Source organism: Cucurbita pepo, chromosome 18, assembly GCF_057944985.1.
Source record: "Cucurbita pepo subsp. pepo isolate OVF chromosome 18, ASM5794498v1, whole genome shotgun sequence".
NCBI lineage: Eukaryota > Viridiplantae > Streptophyta > Magnoliopsida > Cucurbitales > Cucurbitaceae > Cucurbita > Cucurbita pepo.
Genome location: NC_141815.1, coordinates 7,612,612 through 7,630,481, shown reverse-complemented (window position 1 = coordinate 7,630,481; position 17,870 = coordinate 7,612,612). Strand labels below are relative to the sequence as shown.

The following is a 17,870-nucleotide window of genomic DNA, read 5'->3' as shown; positions in this document are numbered from 1 at the left end:
GGAGTCTTTCATGACTCAGTTATGAGTGTCAGAGTTTAATGACTTTATTATATACACGTACGTATGTATATGAACTCATTTATGTACTTCTCATTATATCATGATTTGAATTTGAATTCATCTCTTTTTGGGTGATACTTTAACCCCCACTTCCAATTTAGTTCGGTTCGATTGCATGATGTTGTGAATTGTCACATGAGCTCTAAGATGTAACGTTTTTTTGGTTCGATTCGTTTGAACTATCATTGTCGATATATGTTCGGTTTTCTTAGTAACTAAAACTGTGGTTGGTTTGATTTGGGACATTTTGTTGGTTTCGGTTGGTTTGATTCAGATTGGTGGTGTTTTTGTTAGGTGGGTTAGTTTGGTCTTCAAGAAATCGGTTTCGATGCTCGTTTTGACCAAATATATTGACATAGAAGAACAACACGTGACTTGAATATTTTAAGACAAGATAGGAACAAATAATGGCCTTGAGCCGTCAAGAAGTGTATTATTCAAGTGAGATGCTAAAATGAAGTGAGAGAATATGAGACGACATGTTAGCTCCCTCGAGCACTCTACACAAAAATACAAGCACATAAAACCTATCAAAAGTTAATATCATTTCACTTGACATTACTAAAGTAATTTGTATGTTTATTTGTAACAACTCATGTCCTGGATTCGACACCTAATATTGTCGATATTTTCCTGTATCCCTTATGACATGGTCACGTTACCTACTTTTCGTAGACAATTTGAGCTTTCATTGTCATTATACATTGATGACGGTTGTTTATGATGGTAGGTCTGGATTGTTTTTTAATTTTCTGATCAACTCAACTAAAAATAGTTAGATTATTTCTCAACCAAGATTAATGTTTCATTTTTCTGATAATATCATTCAATATGGTCTTTGACCAACAACATTGCCATACGGGTCATAGTTACACGTAATGAGTACACCGCGGGCATTGTTGCACTCTACTCTTGCACATCCAATTCTTATCGAGTTTCGCCATACCACTTGTGTATAATGGCCGCACACCTTGCCAGAATCACATGAATTGGTGGCATAGTCATAGAATTGCTTTTCATCCACCCATAGCTTGACTGCGTTGGTGGCTGTCAAGTCGGGCATTCCCCATGCAAGATTCTCCCCATAAGGCCCACCGGAGTGCACCAATTTGCAGTCGTTGATGCGTTCATTGACACGTTGTTGGGAATAATTTGCCAGCTTCTCATCCCATTTGATAGGATCAACACCAACTTGGGCACGAGCAGCGTTGTGGGCATTGATGTAGGCAGCAGGTGAGTTGTCTTCAACTAGAGAGAAGGGGTGAGGGAGAGCTTGAGGAAACCTTTTTTTTGGGGTCTAAAATAGACATCTAAGGAGCCGGGTAAAGCGCTCGATTGAGTTATGAAGTATGATGTTTCGTGGGGTTAATAAATTTGTGTTTGGGGTACTGAGTTCTTTACAGAGGGAGGAGGGCACGTGGGTGGGAGTAAATAATGAAACGAAGAATAGGAGTGTTTGTAGATTGAGTTGGGTCGAGTTAAGATATTCTTTTAGACCCAACTAGTTCTTTAGACGGTAAATTTTTCAACCAAAATATCACATATTAACTCATGAACCCAAACCAACTCAACCATAAATCTTTTGGGTTGGGTTAGTTTTGGTTGTTCGGGTCATTTATAAAATTTTCATTTATTTGAACTCAACAAAACCTAAATCGTAAGAATTAGGTAGATTGATTGGGTTTTTCAAATCATTAAAATTTTTAAACACCCCGACGAAAAAGAGGTGAGTTGAGGAGTTGGAAGAACCGAGGCAATGGGAGAGAAATTGAATCAGTTAATAAGTTGAGTTGGTGACGTGAAGTTTTTACCCCAAACTTCATATGTCAGCCGTTTAACTAAGAGTTACGTTCCCAACTCAACTTAATCCAACCCATTATCCCAATCAGATCTATTTTAACCTAAGTCGATTCCTCAAACACTATATTAAGAACCATCAAGCTTAAAACTTGAAAATATAAAAGCGAAACAAGGGATGGGAAAGAGTACCAGTAGGGAGAGAGACACGACATTCAGGAATGAAGCTGCCGATGATACCCGACGTAAGTCCAAAAGGTAAAAGAGCCGTGTAATCCTCATCTTCAATCGCCATCGCCATCGCCATATTACTCGACTTCAATCCTGTTTCACCAGAACTTATAAAAAGGAGTAGAGAAAGAGAGCAAAAGTTGGAGAAGATTGATGAAGGCATGATGAGATGGTATAGAAATGATATCTCTTCTGCGGTGTTGGAGGCATGTTGACTCTTGTGTGGCCTCAAAATTCAACCAAGATGATACTGACTGCTTGGAGTCTCTACACCACCCACCCACCCACCTGTGCCAAAAACGAGTTTATGTTTTAATGCAATAGTTCAAGCTTATCGCTAGTAGATATTGTCAGCTTTAGTCCGTTACGTATCGTCGTCAATCTTACGATTTTTTTTAAAAGGGTGTGCAAAACCCTCCATAAGAATGATAGAGAACCTTCGTGTGACATTTTTTATAAGGGTGTGGAAACCTCTTTCTAGTAGACGTGTTTTAAAATTATGAGGTTGACGATGCTATGCAACGGGTCTAAACAGATAATATCTCTTAGTAGTGGGTTTGGACTATTACAAACGGTATCAGAGTCAGACACAATGAGGACATTGAGTTCACGAAGGGGTGGATTATGAGATCCCATGTTGGTTGGAGAGGGGAACGAAAACATTCTTTATAAAGATGTGAAAACCTCTCCCTAGTAGACGTGTTTTAAGACCGTAAGGCTGATGACCATACACAACAGACCAAATCGAACAATATTTACTAGCAGTGGGCTTGAGCTATTACACTTCATTCCAACATAGAACTACGAACTATGACAATCAATAGCAACAAAACCCGACAATAATAACCCAAGATTCTAAGCTTTACGTGTGATTCTTATTCAAATAAATAAAACACAATATCAAACTTCTACTTATATCAATATCAATACCTTACTCTCAATTGAAGTTGACAGGATATTTAGGTTGCATGTTTGGAGAGAAGAGACCAAAATGCTTCTCCATCTCGGAATTATTCCTTTGGTTCTCATCGAACATGGCAAAAATATAAGTCTCAATCGATTTTTTCGGGCGCCTAGGAGTCCCTCCCTTGACATGTCGAATCAAATTGTTGATGTAAGACCTTGCATTGTCGACCGATGCTGCTATACCCCCCATCGTTGGCCACCCACTCTCCGATATCACGATCTCCAAATTTTTCCCATCCGCCTTCTCCAATGCAGCATAAATAGCATCAACCATTGCATCAAACAAATTATGATAACTAAACTGGCCATCGGTGACCACCGTCGATGGCGCTATGAAAAGAGCATAGTCCAATCGAATGTCTCTCGAGTTGGCAGCGTAGCTGAAGTAAGGGTACAAGTTGACAAGTAGCGGCGAGCGATTGTCATTGAGAAAACGAATGATGGGGTCGAGTAGTAATCGAGCATTTTTTGTGAAGGAGCCACTAGAAGGAGGGAAGGAAGTACCAAGGATGCGAGTGTCAACAGCGGTGGAAACTTTGATCTGATCAACCAAGACGTTAGTAGAAAGTGCGGTATGGATGTTCTTCATGGCCGGGACGACAAACTCGGCGTCGGGACTCGAGGGTTGGACTTCATTGCCTACAACAACGTACTTGAATTTGACGTTAGGGAAGGTTATGATGTTGTTATGAACCCATGCATTGGCTTGTTCTTGGCTGGAAGCGATTGTTTGGAGGTCGGAATTGGGGAGGCCAAGCATGAGCTCAACGTTGGAGCCACTAAGAGCGTTGAGTGAAGCTCTATTGGGATCGTAGAGTCTCATTTTTCTAATGTTGTATTGGTTGAAGAGAGCCACAACTTCACTTGTAGGGGGGAGATTGTTTCCAAATTGCCCATAACAAACTCCAATGTGCACATTTCCAACACCTACAACAAAACTAGGTTAGGATCGACGAGTATTAAATATAACGCTCGTTTGAGTCGTAGGTTTGGTAATTAAGTTGGAAGGTCTCGTTTGTTAGCCATCGTGGTTTTTGTTTTCTGGTTTTGAAAATTAAATTTATAAACGTTACTCTTACTTAACGGAATTTATTTTTGAAATTTGGGTTTGAATTAAAATATGTTCTTTTGGGGTGAGACAAACCTAATTTTCAAACGACCAAAAAATGGTTATAAAAGATGACTAGTCAAGGTGTGAGATCCCTTGGTTGGGGAGGAGAACGAAATACCTTTTATAAGGTGTGAACCTCTCCTTAGCAGACGTGTTTTAAAACCTTTAAGAGGAAGCTCGAAAGGAAAAGTAGACAATATCCGTTAGTGGTGGGCTTGGGCTGTTACAAATGGTATCAGAGCCAGACACAGGGCGATGTGCCAGCAAGGAGGCTGATCCTCGAAGGCGAGTGGAGATGAGCTCGAGGATCCTGAAGGGAGGTGGATTGTGAGATCTCACATCGGTTGGGAGGAGAATGAAACACCCTTTATAAGGGTGTAAAACGTCTCCCTATCACAACCTCTCTATACCATATACGTTTTAAAAACTTAAGGGGAAGCCCGAAAGGAGAAGCTCAAAAAACACAAAAACAATATCTATTAACGATGACTTGATTTGGGCCCTTATACAAGGTTAGTCAAATTAGGAAATAATCATAGAAACCTAAATTAGGTTAAATTGCAGATTTAATCCCAGACCGCTTGACCGATTGTGTCTATTAGATTCTTAAATCTTAGGGTGAAAAAAAATAAATTTTTAATTTTGTGTCTAATTTTAAAAAAAAAAAAAAAATTAAAAAATTTGAAAAATTGAGGTGTGAGGGACTAAATAGTCATAAATTTTAAAACATAAAAGAAAAAGAAAAAAAGAAAATACTTGGGCCTCTGCAACCGGCGGTGAAGCTACCAAAGCGAGACGCAGATCCAAATGGTAACAAAGGCATTGAATCTTCATCTTCAATCGCCATCGCTATATCTGCGGACTTAAAACCTGCTTAACCATGGCGATTCAGAATCGTTATGATACGATTAAAAGCCCTATCAGAATTTGAGCCAATTTGAGCCAATTTGTTCATCGGTTCTTGAATCGAAAACAGAGGAATCGAAGGAAATTACCTGGAGGAATCAGAGCTCCAAGAAGGAGGAGAACGTTAATGGAGCAAAGCGTGGATTCTCTGTTCTTCATCATTTTACGCCCACCCTTCCATGGACTCAATTCTATGGAATCTCCATTCCTTTGCCAGTCACAGTCGTCCAAGACTGGATGATTGAGACAAATTTGGCAATAAGACATGTGAAAAGACGAAAATGCCCTTTATTCTTTAAACTTAATTCGATGAATCTAGATTATCCAACCCAAACCATAAAGGTTCATAATGACCCAATTTCTTAGGCCTACCCTTCAGTTGGTACACGCTCATGTTGTCGGAACCGTGGAGGACAAGGAGTCCACATAATATCATGGCAAAACATAGATATCGTAATGTATGCGTCTGTACTCATCATAACGAAAGCATCCGATGCAAGTGACATATAAGATATATGAGTTCGTATACTACAATTCATGTCATATATATATGATGCAAGTCATACCTCCATTCTTTTCATGATGTAACATCCTACGAGATATGAATACATAACGCTTGTCTTATCTTCCACAATTAACATACATGGCTTCTAACGTTTGTTCAATGTATTACATATCTTACATTACATGCTATATGAAAGTTTATGCATCATACAACATCAATAACATAATCTCATAACATGACGTACATCATTGTGATTATATGATTGTTTGATGTATGTGATGTTATCTAAAACTATATGACATACTTTATAACACATCGTATACATCAAACAATCAGGAAATTTCAAGTTCGAGAAAACACAAAAAAATGAACGTCGTTCTAAGCTGGGCATAATAATCAAGAGCATACATGATACGCATCGATCGATTACTTTCAATTTATTCTATATACTCTAAAATCGATCATCATCAAAACCAAGTATTAACTTTTGCTATTAACAACCTAGTTCACAATATGATCTACATTGTTACATATAAAACATAAGTGGCCCTGCTAATTGACCCCTTTAACTAAAACTAAGTTGGTATTTTGATTTCTGGTCAGCTGTGAATAAACCAAAATGTTTCTCCATTTCAACAGGCTTCAAATTTTCATCAAACATAGCAAACAAATACGTTTCAATAGCTCTTCTCGGCCTCCTCGGCGTCCCGGTCGGAACAAAGTTCATCAAATTTCTATAGTATGTACCTGCATTCTCGACTGTGGCAGCTGCGCTTCCATTTGATGGCCAACCGCTCTCCGCTATCACGATTGACACTTCGGCTCCACCCGACTTCTCAAGTGCTACATAAAGAGCATCGACCATCGATTCAAAAAGACTGTTGTACTCAAAATTGCCATCCCTTATCACAAGAGTTGGCGATTGCATGAACAAAGCATAGTCGAGGCTGATGGTTCGGGTGATATCGGTATAAGTGAAGTAAGGATACACATTAGCAAGAAGGGGTGAGCCATTCTTAGCCAGAAAGTGAACAATTGGTTCTATGAATCCACTAGCCTCTGAACTAAATGAGCTATAAGATGGAGGAAACGAGGAGTTCGACAGCAAGCTGATGGATATTACTGTGGAAACCTTTATTTGATCCTGCAAATTGGCTGCTGAAATTGCACTATTGATGCTGCTTATGGCTGGTAAAACATAACGAGCAATGGAATCAGATGGCTGCACGTCGTTTCCAACAGCAACATATCGAAATTTGATGTGTGGCACATAGGCTTGGATGTTCCTCTGGACCCAGTTTGATGCAGAAGAAAGATTAACAATGCGTTCAAGGTCGGTATTCGGGATGCCTAAAATGACTTCGATGTTCGATCCCCGAAGAGCATTTAATATAGCTGTGTCCGGATTATAGATCCTCATTTTTTCAATGCCATGGATTTTGTATAGTTGTACTACTTCTCTGGCATTTGGTAAATTGTTGCCTAAGTTTGTATAGCAAACACCAATGGATTCTACGATTGCAACCATATGAATGATCAAACAATAGTAACATTGATCAATTTGGAGGCAGGAAACAAAGATGGCTTAGCCAGCCCAAATCAGATGAATAGATCCATCCATTTTCGAAGTACTGTAACAATCCTGTCTCATTTTATCAGCAACATATTTGACAAGAATCATGCATGGTCATAAACCATAGACATATTTAGGCAGTCAAATGCAGATCAGAGCATGATCAACAATAATGGTAGAGAAGCAAAATATGGTTTTTGAGTATGAGGAACGTTTGAAACAATCAACTCGTTGGATAATCTTGTAGGTGCGGATGTAAATGTGATATGTGCACTCACCAAGTCCTTTTGATATTATCTGAAATTGTAGTCTCCTTCCCCTTTTGATCTTAGAAAAGATTCTAAGGGTGGTAAGGTTTGAAATGTTTTGATATACTTTCAAAATCTTAGTTCAATTCCTAGGTTGAAAATCAAGCTTATATACACACTATTTATTGGCGATCCTACGTCGGTTGGGGAGGAGAACGAAACATTCTTTATAAGAGTGTGAAAACCTCCCCTAGGAGACTCGTTCTAAAAACTTTGAGGGGAACCTGAAAGAGAAAGCCCAAAGAGGACAATATCTACTAGCAGTGGGCTTGAGTTGTTACAAATGATATCAGAGCCAAACACTGGGCAATGTGCCAGCGAGGAGGCTGAGCCCCAAAGGGAGTGGACACGAGGCGGTGTGCCAGCAAGGACACTGGCCCCAAAGGGGGTGGATTGGGGGTCCCACATCGATTGGAGAAGGGAACAAGTGCCTGCGAGAACGCTGGGCCTCGAATGGGGGATTATGAGATCCCACATCGGTTGGAGAGGAGGGCGAAACATTCTTTATAAGAGTATGGAAACCTCCCCTAGCAGACTTACTTTAAAAACTTTGAGGGTAAGACCAAAAGGAAAAGCCAAAGAGGACAATATTTGCTAGCGGTGAGCTTGGGCAGTTACAATGGACTTCTTTATTTTGTAATCTACTTTTTATGAATGTTTTAAATACTAGACAGTTTCAGAATACTGAAAAAAGTTACTTTTTAAAATTGTTTTTGTTTTTGGGATTTGGCTATGAATATGTATAGAACAAACACAATCTTCAAAAACTAAAAATAAAAAACCCAAATGATTATGAATCGAATCTTAGCAACTAAATATCTTATTTTTGTCTCCTAAAGTTGGGTGTACAGTTGAAGAAAGCCTCTCGAGATTGGTGAGTGGGTCATAACAATAAGCATAATACAAAGAATGGAGCTCATTATCCTAGTTACAGAAAAAGAAAAGATTAAGAAACTGAAACACAGAAATTCGACATGAATCCCAAAATATCAGGCAAATTTCAGAATCCAATTGAATGCTAGCTAAAACAATAGTTGTGGGATGCCAATCAGAAGCAACAAGCTCAAAATTGAATAAATAAACGATTTAGTAAACCACAGAAATGCATTCAGAAGAACGAAAAAACAAACAAGTGATGAGAAAGAGTACCTGTCCGGCGAGGGCCGCCACATTGAGGAAGTCGAAAGAAGCTGCCAATGCGAGAAGCAGATCCAAACGGTAAAAGAGCCATAGAATCCACATCTTCAATCGCCATCACCATATTTCCCGACTTCAAACCTGCTTCACCACAAGATGCTTATTCATCACGATACGATTAAAACCCTAGGAAATTGAGCCAGTTCTTGAACCGGAAAACGAAATTACCTATGAATCGGTGGAAAACAAGAGAAATCAAAGACGCAAGGAGAAGAACAAAAACGGAGCGAAACATGGAGAAGATTGAAGAAGCCATGAACGAGCACTGAACTGATTCAAGTCGGAGAGGCGTGTACCTCTCTTTCTCCTTCCCATCTTAACTTCTGTGGAGAGGTTGTCCCCAGATTTCAACGGAAAAAATTGAATTGGAAATTGATTGCGTAATAAATAGGGTGTTGGAGGGTTGATTTGTTCAAAACACCATGGGAGAGTGAGTGTAAGCTAGTGGAAGGTCAAGTCCAAAGGTACGTATATGAGCTCATCTAGGAGTCCATGTGCGCCTGCTTGGACCCTACTTAACGTATAAAAGTACTGCACATCCAATTCTACTGGGACTGGAAGTTGATATGACTCCATATGATCTCGTTTCTTGACCTCAACCATGGGTTACTTAGTATTTCTTAAAATATTGAAATTATGTGTTACTCTTATTTTCCAAGTAAAGGTAAGGTATCTATGCACGAATGAAGACGTCCCCGGTGATCGCCATGAGACTAATGTTAAGATAGATGCATTCATGTTATGTGTCACCTTAGGTTAGATTAGGGTATTGTTTTACACTGGTGTACATAGTCTGGGTTGGGTTGGGTTGAGTGATTTTTTTGACCCAACCCAAAAGTTCGGATTGGTTGGATTGGTAACCCAACCCAACCCGAAACTTTTCACAACCCAACCCAACTCAACCCTCTATTTTCGGGTTGGGTTGTCAAATTTTTTTTTTTAAGTTTTGGGTTGAGTTGGATTGATGGATTTTTTTGACCCAACCCAAAAGTTCGGGTGAATTGGATTGGTAACCCAACCCAACCCGAAACTTTTCACAATCCAACCTAATTATCCAGATACAATCTTAAATCAACATTGTCATAAAACTAAACAATTGGTTAAAGTAACAAAAATATTTCGCGTCCGGCTAATGTCTCTTGACTAGCCTAAGTACCAATCTCGCAAACCCATTAATACAAAAAAAAAAAAAAAAAAAAAAATTCTTAATATATTTTATATATTTTTATTTGGCTCAGGTCAACTCGAAGGTTTTGTCCACGAACTCGAAACCGAACCGATACCGTTCGAGTTCAGAAAAATGAACCCAACCCTACCCGAAATGCTAATCCAACCCAACCCAACCCTTATAGTTCGGGTTGGGTTGGTCCGGGTTGTCAGATTGTCAGGTTGAATGTACACCCCTATTGTTTTATTCTCTTTTTATTTATTTAAAAATTCAAGTTATTTATTTTTTCGTTCCATTATTTTAAAGATTTTATTATGAAAGTTGAACTCCATGACATTGTTTATGAAATATTTTAAATAAATATTTTCGCATTTAACCGTCATGTGATGAATATACTAACAACTCTATTATAATATAAAAATATGGTCGTGGTAAAAATTGATATGATCTTAGAGATAATCTTTTTTTTCCGCTCTTGGTTCACTGTTTCTCAATAATATATGATATATTTCCACTCTGATATATCCACATGAACTATCTGTATAATATCATTTATAACCATTAAAAACAAGTTGATATCAATAGTGTTACGAGCGAGCGACGAGGCGTTCATACTATTTCTTGAACATAACATTCTTCTCGGAGTATGTCAACTACACAATACTCTCAAACATTAAAATGTAAACGATAAGTAGCAACTAAACGTGTTAGGGCTACCACCAAGAGGCCTCTTTATTCATATTAGGCCATAAGGGTTAGCTTAGATCGATATCATTTGAAGTCGAGTTGGTACTTGGGTTGTTTGCTCGGCGTGAACAACCCAAAATGCTTCTCGACTTCTTGAGGACCCTTCAAATTTTCATCGAACATGGCAAAGAGGTAAACATGGATGTCTTTTCCCGGCCTTTTTGGTGTCCCTTTCCTACTCTTCACATGATTGAGAAGATTGTTGTAATAGGTGCCTGCATTCTCAATCGTCGCACCTTTACCACCGGCCGATGGCCAACCAGTCTCTGATATCACAATCGACACGTCTCTTCCACCTGACTTCTCGAGAGCAGCGTAGAGCGTATCGACCATCGCATCGAAAAGGTTATCATACACGAGACTACCGTCCCTCACGAAACCGTCCGGTGGTGAATTGAATAAAGCATAGGGAAGTTGGACATTGGGGTCATTAGCATAGGCAAAATAGGGATACACATTGGCTAGAAGTGGGGAGTGAATTTGAGCTAGAAAGCTAACAATTGGGTTTATAAATTGGTATGCAGCCACATTGAATGAGCCTGCTTGAGGAGGAAATGACCTAGCTTGATCCAATAGTCCTGTGTCTATGGCTGTGGAAACCTTTATCTTTTCATGCAAATTAGCCTCTACAAGTGCATTGTAAATGCTCTGCATGGCGGGAAGGACGAACGGAGCATTTTTCGGGTCGGTCGAGAACACCTCGTTCCCGACAGCAATGTATCGAAACTTGACGTCTTGAACTCGGGATTGGATATACGTTTGGACCCAAGTTTTTGCAGCGGAAGAAGAAGCAAGATATTGAAGCTGGTCACTAGGAATGTCCAACATGACATGTATGTTTGAGCCTTTTAGGGCGTCTAAGGCGGCCTCATTTGGTGAGTAAATCCTTATTTTGCCAATGTGATTGCTTTTGTAAAGCTTAATCACGTCTCGAATATTTGTTAAGTTGTCGCCACGATCTCCATAGCAGACACCGATCGCTTCTGTGCCTATGCATATAAACCATAAAAAAGTTGACTATTTCGTGAAATATTAAAATATATATCTAACTAATTAGGAGTTAACTAAGACACGTCGATCAGAGCATATAGCTTAACAGATTGAGACATGCATCTTCGATCAAAAGATTAAAGATTCGAATTCTCGCTGTTGTCTGTTGAACTAAAATCAAAGTTAATAAGAACACAAATGAGAAAGAGAAACGCGTTGAAGACCTGTAGAGATGAGCGACGTGAGGAGGATGAAAATGGAAGAAAACGCGAGGGAAGGAGTAGAATTGCCCATGGTTAGGGCTATTTTGTGTTTTGATAGCTTAAAGGAGTTGGTATTTATAAGAGGCAAAACCCAATAGGCACTCCAAAAAAAAGTCTACTTTTCCCCTTCATTACTCTAAATTAGTCCGAGTAGCTACACGTAAAAACACGTTTGATTTAATTAAGTTCATCGTGACATGATTAAGACCTCTTATTTCGTATCACGAGAGTTTTCGGTTAAAATTTGTTTTATGAAACTGTAACAGTCCAAGCCTATCGGTAGTAGATATTGTTCTCTTTGGGCTTAAAACGGCTAGGAGAAGGTTTCCATGTTGGATTTCGATAATCAGCCAGGGAAATCCCTTCTTCTCGGTGAGAGGAAATGTTCGACAAGAGGTTGTTGAAAGTGTTAAGGATATTTAGTAATAAATTATAGTTTACCATATATATTATATTTGATATTTTATTATAAGGCAAATATCTAATATTTGCCTTATGGATTACCATAGGTATCTTTCTATTTATTACTATTTACATATCCTTGTAATTTATTTGATTATAAATAAGATAACTTTTACACCATTTAGGTGTGGTGGATTAATCAAACATTCACAGGAAGAAAAATAAAATGCGTAAAAATAACATAGAGGAAGGCTGAAATTTTGACTGCGCTTAAAATTGTTTGATATTCTAAACAGATTTCCTATTTAAATATAAATTATCCTACAAATGGCTCGAGAGTGGCCAACTAAATCTGTGTCACTCCCTACAAAATTGCGGTCTAAAACTTTGGGATCCATTCGACGTGTTTGTCAAATGGTCAAGGTATTATGAAATCGTGTGAATCTAAATAAGGAAAAAATGAAAAACTCAGGTTTTATCTAACATTCCACACGTTTTATCTAACATTCCACACCCTTATCAATGTCTCACTAACGACCTAGATCCACCGCTAGCAGATATTGTTCTCTTTGGGCTTTCCCTCAAGGCTTTAAAACGCATTTGCTAGGAGAAGGTTTCCACACCCCTTTAAAACGCATCTACCAGGAGAAGGTTTCCTTTCCCTCAAGGCTTTAAAACGCGTCTGGTAGGAGAAGGTTTCCACCCTTATCAATGGTGGTTTGTTCTCCTCCCCAACCAACGTGGGACATCACAATCCACCCCCCTTCGGGGCCTAGCGTCTTCACTGACACTCTTTCCTTCCTCCAATCGATGTGGAACCGCCCCCAAATCCACCTCTTTGGGGCCAGCATCTTTACTGGCACAGCGCTTCGTGTCTACCCCATTCAGGGAACAACGAGAAGGCTGGCACATCGTCCGGTGTCTGGCTCTGATATCATTTGTAACGACCCAGATCCACCGCTAGCAGATATTGTCCTCTTTGGGCTTTCTCTTTCGGGCTTCCCCTCAAGGTTTTAAAAAACTCCTGTTTGGAGAAGATTTCCACGCCCTTATAAATGGTGGTTTGTTCTCCTCTCCCAACCAACGTGGGACATCACACTCACGGTTCACGCATATGTCAGTGAGAGATTTCACACCCTTTTAAAGAATCTTTTGTTCTCCTCTCCAATCCATATGGAATCTCGCACAAAGGTCATAAATTTAGAGACAATTATCTTTTTTTTTTTTTTTTTTTTTTTGAAAGATTTGAGTGCGGTGTGTTAATGAGCTCTAAGTATATAAAAATGATATAACACGGTTCGTGGGTATGAAATATTAAAATCTAGAAAATAAAATCGAGAACACCATAGAATAATCATGAGTTTATAAGTAAGGAATACATTTTCATCGGTATGACGCCTTTGGGAAAGCCTAAAGCAAAGCCACCCGAGCTTATGTTCAAAGTGGACAATATCATACCATTGTAGAAATTCCTAACACGTATAAGTCTTGTTCAAAGAAATCATGTACGTTGAGTCGTTATGATATAGATCATTAAGGGTGTCAAATTCGAGTACGATGAGTTATTTGTTCAAATTGAAGTTAATTTTAACCATTGGTGTCACTATCATTTCATAATCAATCACACGATCAAATAAGAAAATTTTATGTGGAAAATATTTTCACCCATACCATACGACACGATACTTCATAGTCAAACTAATTCTTGTCTTATATTAAAATTTCCACGATCAAATAAACTCAAATACATATCAATCATTTGTAACATTATATTCAGAACCATACAACATGACGGTCCACGATCAAATTCAGCTCTACATCAATAATTAAAATATTGATATCGGGATTTAAAGTTTAAGGATATCTTGTTGGTTATATTGATTAGATATTGTCATCGACAAATTTTTATAAAAATAAAAAATTTAGCAATTGAAATACAATAGAACATTCAAAAATATCGAGAAAACATGACTATCGAACCTAGGTTGCGTGCGCGTGTGCGTGTGCGTGTGATGTCTTTGTCCCCATATAATCGATATTCGCTAACAAATTGATTCGTAACCTTCTTTAGGGACGGTTAGAATTTCGTCAACTAATCTCTAGTAGTGAAGTTATTTAATTGATAAGAGTCCACAAAATACCTTAGTAACTTGTCGAGGGATAGGGTCATTTCCATTATAATTATATGACGTGGAGACTATTAAAGGGTCGCTAGTTCACCTTTAATAGTGAACTGTCTCGATTGATAGGTACACATTTATATTAGATGAGTTGGTAGATATAAGATCATACCGTAGATACAAATGATATGCAATGTCATCTAGGGTGTACATGATTCGGCTTGGGTTGGGTTGAGGGGTTTTTTTTGACCCAACCCAAAAGTTCGGGTTTGTTGGATTGGTAACTCAACTCAACCCAACCCTTTATTTTCGGGTTGGGTTTGGGTTGGGTCCGGATTGGGTTGTCAAATTTTTTTTTTAAAGCCACGATTTATAATTATCCGGATACAATCTTAAATAAAATATATTAAAGTTGACAAACAAACACAAATCAATATATAATTATTCACAAAAAATAAAATAAATAAATAAATTCAATAAAAAAAACAATAAGCGAAAATTGTAACATATAAACATCGTTTAACATTGTCATAAAATTAAAGACAACTAAATACTGACATTTCTTGATAATTGATTAGAGTAACAAAAATATAAGATAGATCATGAAATTAAATAACGGATTAGTTTTAGTTTAGAGGTATTGTATATAACACAAATAAAAAAATATATAAAAATATTTTAATTACGTGACCTTAAAGAATCCTAAATTATTAGAAATATATATATATAAATTATGATATAATAATGTTGCAACAAACAGATAATAAATACATTAGAATTACTTCAAAATTATATATATATTTATAATTTATAATTTATGCACATTGAATCCTTTAAGGATTTGTTTCATTGAATCTTTAAGGATTGGTTTCAAAATAACTTAGATGTATGTATTTATATAAAAGAAAATAAATAAATAAATAAATAAAAACATGTATCTACCTGGTACCACTCTCGCCTAAGTACCACTCTGCCAAATCTATTAAAATAAAAGATTCTTAATATATTTTATATATTTTTATTTGGCTCGGGTCAATTCGAAGATTTGCCCACGAACTCAAAATCGAACTAGTTCAGTTCGGGTTCAGAAAGATGAACCCAACCCTACCCAAAATGCTAATCCAACCCAACCCAACCCTTATAGTTCGAATTGGGTTGGTCCGAGTTGTCTGGTTGTCGGGTTGAATGTACACCCCAGTGTCATCAAGTTATTATGTGAGGACTCTGAGGGAGTCTTAAGTTATCCACTACCAGTGAACTTGATCGATAAGAATCTGATTAGTATTTTATTAGTTGATAGACACGAGGGTCTCCCAGTTATGATGATTATACTATATGAAGACAATTAGAGAGTCGTCACCTAACGTCTAATAGTAAATTAACTCAATTGAATCGGTCTATATATGTACTATGGGTTGGAACGATTCTGAGCTCGTATCTCACCTTTCTATATATGTAGGAATTTCACACGACTACAAGGAATAATAAAGAGCACAACTAGGTTATCTAAAATAGGGCGAGTTCATTGAATGAGATAAACTTAAATGAGCTAGATTATGTGAACCTTAATTGAGATAAGTTCAAATGAACTAGATTACTTGAACCTAACCTATGTTTACGATAAGCTCGAATAAGCTAACAAAGACTGAATTGGAAGTAAAATGTCGATGATATAGATAAGCTTAAATGAATTAACTGAGTCTTTACCCGATACGAGTTACGTCTAAAACTTTTAAGAATAGGATTTAAAATCCTATTCATAATGTGTATTGATGATTAAGGAACTGTCGTCAACCGGCATCCTTACAAGGAAGTTTTCAGGAATGATTCGTTTTCCTCTCCAACCGATGTGTGATCTCTCAATCCTTCACTCGTTTGTGGGTCAGTGTCCTTGCTGACACACTGATTGGTGCCGACTCTGATACATACTGTTTTCAAAAGTGAGTCTTTAATTATATTAAAAGGATGCACGATATAATTAAGTTTAGCCTTTTAATAAAGAGAAGATTACTCTTTAAAGTAAGATTAGTTTTCATTAATAAAGACGATGAAAATTCACCATCAAACTTTAGGATTGACATGAAGATTCAATTATCACGAGATTCAATTTGACTTTTGAAAGATTTGGGTCTTTTCCATTAAATTCATTCAATCACATCATATGAAAATTAAACTTTTACGATATAACAGTTATCGATGTTCAAAATATCATATGGAATTGTTGATTTGGTCAACAAAATATATGTGAGATCTCACATCGGTTGAATACGGGAATAAAAATATTTTTTTTATAAAAGTGTGGAACCCTCTCGCTAACATACGTGTTTTAAAATCGTGAGATCGATGACGATACGTAACGGGCTAAAGTGGACAATATCTATTAGCGCTAGGTTTGGGATGTTACAAATGATATCAAAGTCAGTCACCCAGCTGTGATGTCCCACGTTGGTTGGGGAGAAGAACAAATCAATATCTGCTAGCCCTAGATCAGGGTTGTTACAAATGGTATTAGAGCTAAACACCGGACGATGTGCCAGCCTTCTCATTTTTCCCGAATGGGGTTAGACACGAAGCGGTGTGCCAGTAAAGACGCTGGCCCCAAAGGGGGGTGGATTTGGTGGTGGTCCCACATCAATTGGAGAAAGGAACGAGTGCCAGCGAGGACACTGGGCCCCGAAGGGGGTGGATTGTGATGTCCCACATTGGTTGGGGAGGAGAACAAATCACCTTTTATAAGGGGTGTAGAAACCTTCCCAGCCTGAAAGGGAAAGCCCAAGGAGGACAATATCGGGGAAGCCCAAAGAGGACAATATTTGGTAGCGGTGGATCTGAGGACCCAGCCTGAAAGGGAAAGCCCAAGGAGAACAATATTTGGTAGCGGTGGATCTGAGGACAATATTTGATAGCGGTGGATCTGGGTCGTTACACCAGTAGTGTGCCAGCAGGACGCTAGCTCAAAGGGGGTGGATATACACCTTGTAAAGGTGTGAAAATCTCTCTCTAACATATGCGTTTCCGCTAAAGTGGACAATAATGGTTAATGGTGAACTTAGACTGTTACAACATATATTATCTATGAGTAAAAAGATCTAACCTAACCAGTTGTTAACCATATTAAGAATAAGCACAAATTACATTAAATACGATAATCTTTATTCTTAATATATATATATATATATATATTATTTACATAATTTACATTATAAAATATTAAAAGTGGGATAGTTGAGAATTATTCCCAACTTATTTGTCCTTTATATAATTTAAATTCCAAACCAAAACCTCCACCCAATAATGATAGTTTGCACTTAAATTATTTTAAATTAAAATAGTATTTATGTTAATCATGTTACATTAAAAAAAAAAAAATGTTCTCCAACCCAAGTTATTACGTGAGGTACATGTTCTCGGTATTTCATTTTGATGGTCTGTTTGAAGAGAGAATAGGTCATAACTCCTTTCACTGTTCCATCGTCCAAAACATGTCAATCGCTCAAAGTTATAGGATTGGGTCGTATAGGACCAA

The 17,870-nt window shown here is 37.8% G+C and overlaps 3 protein-coding genes across 8 annotated transcripts; all 3 read right to left on the bottom strand.

Annotated features, from left to right (window-relative positions):
- Positions 1-821: 821 nt before the first annotated feature.
- On the bottom strand, positions 822-9,085 carry LOC111780366 (glucan endo-1,3-beta-glucosidase). Of its 3 annotated transcripts, XM_087119440.1 has the most exons (4): positions 8,823-9,085; positions 8,607-8,735; positions 2,050-2,181; positions 822-1,308 (listed from the first exon to the last, which is right to left on the bottom strand). In XM_087119440.1, the coding sequence occupies exons 1-4, from the start codon at positions 8,908-8,910 to the stop codon at positions 887-889; spliced, it is 771 nt and encodes a 256-aa protein (XP_086975566.1). In that variant the 5' UTR covers positions 8,911-9,085; the 3' UTR covers positions 822-886. The 3 variants fall into 3 exon arrangements, with proteins under 3 accessions (XP_086975566.1, XP_086975564.1, XP_086975565.1); XM_087119438.1 differs by lacking the exons at positions 822-1,308; positions 2,050-2,181 and adding an exon at positions 5,937-7,088 and having other exon boundaries at positions 8,823-9,084; XM_087119439.1 differs by lacking the exons at positions 822-1,308; positions 2,050-2,181; positions 8,823-9,085 and adding an exon at positions 5,937-7,207.
- On the bottom strand, positions 2,055-5,304 carry LOC111780362 (putative glucan endo-1,3-beta-glucosidase BG3). 4 transcript variants are annotated; one of them, XM_087119442.1, is made up of 4 exons: positions 5,161-5,304; positions 4,922-5,035; positions 3,019-3,981; positions 2,055-2,181 (listed from the first exon to the last, which is right to left on the bottom strand). In XM_087119442.1, the coding sequence occupies exons 1-3, from the start codon at positions 5,231-5,233 to the stop codon at positions 3,026-3,028; spliced, it is 1,143 nt and encodes a 380-aa protein (XP_086975568.1). In that variant the 5' UTR covers positions 5,234-5,304; the 3' UTR covers positions 2,055-2,181; positions 3,019-3,025. The 4 variants fall into 4 exon arrangements, with proteins under 4 accessions (XP_086975568.1, XP_086975567.1, XP_086975569.1 ...); XM_087119441.1 differs by having other exon boundaries at positions 2,135-2,376; XM_087119443.1 differs by lacking the exon at positions 2,055-2,181 and adding an exon at positions 2,735-2,889.
- A 1,288-nt stretch (positions 9,086-10,373) lies between the features above and the next one.
- LOC111780510 (glucan endo-1,3-beta-glucosidase-like) lies at positions 10,374-11,859 on the bottom strand. The gene is made up of 2 exons (XM_023660934.2): positions 11,784-11,859; positions 10,374-11,558 (listed from the first exon to the last, which is right to left on the bottom strand). Exons 1-2 carry the CDS (start codon positions 11,851-11,853, stop codon positions 10,594-10,596), a joined length of 1,035 nt encoding a protein of 344 aa, XP_023516702.2. The 5' UTR covers positions 11,854-11,859; the 3' UTR covers positions 10,374-10,593.
- Positions 11,860-17,870: the final 6,011 nt, after the last annotated feature.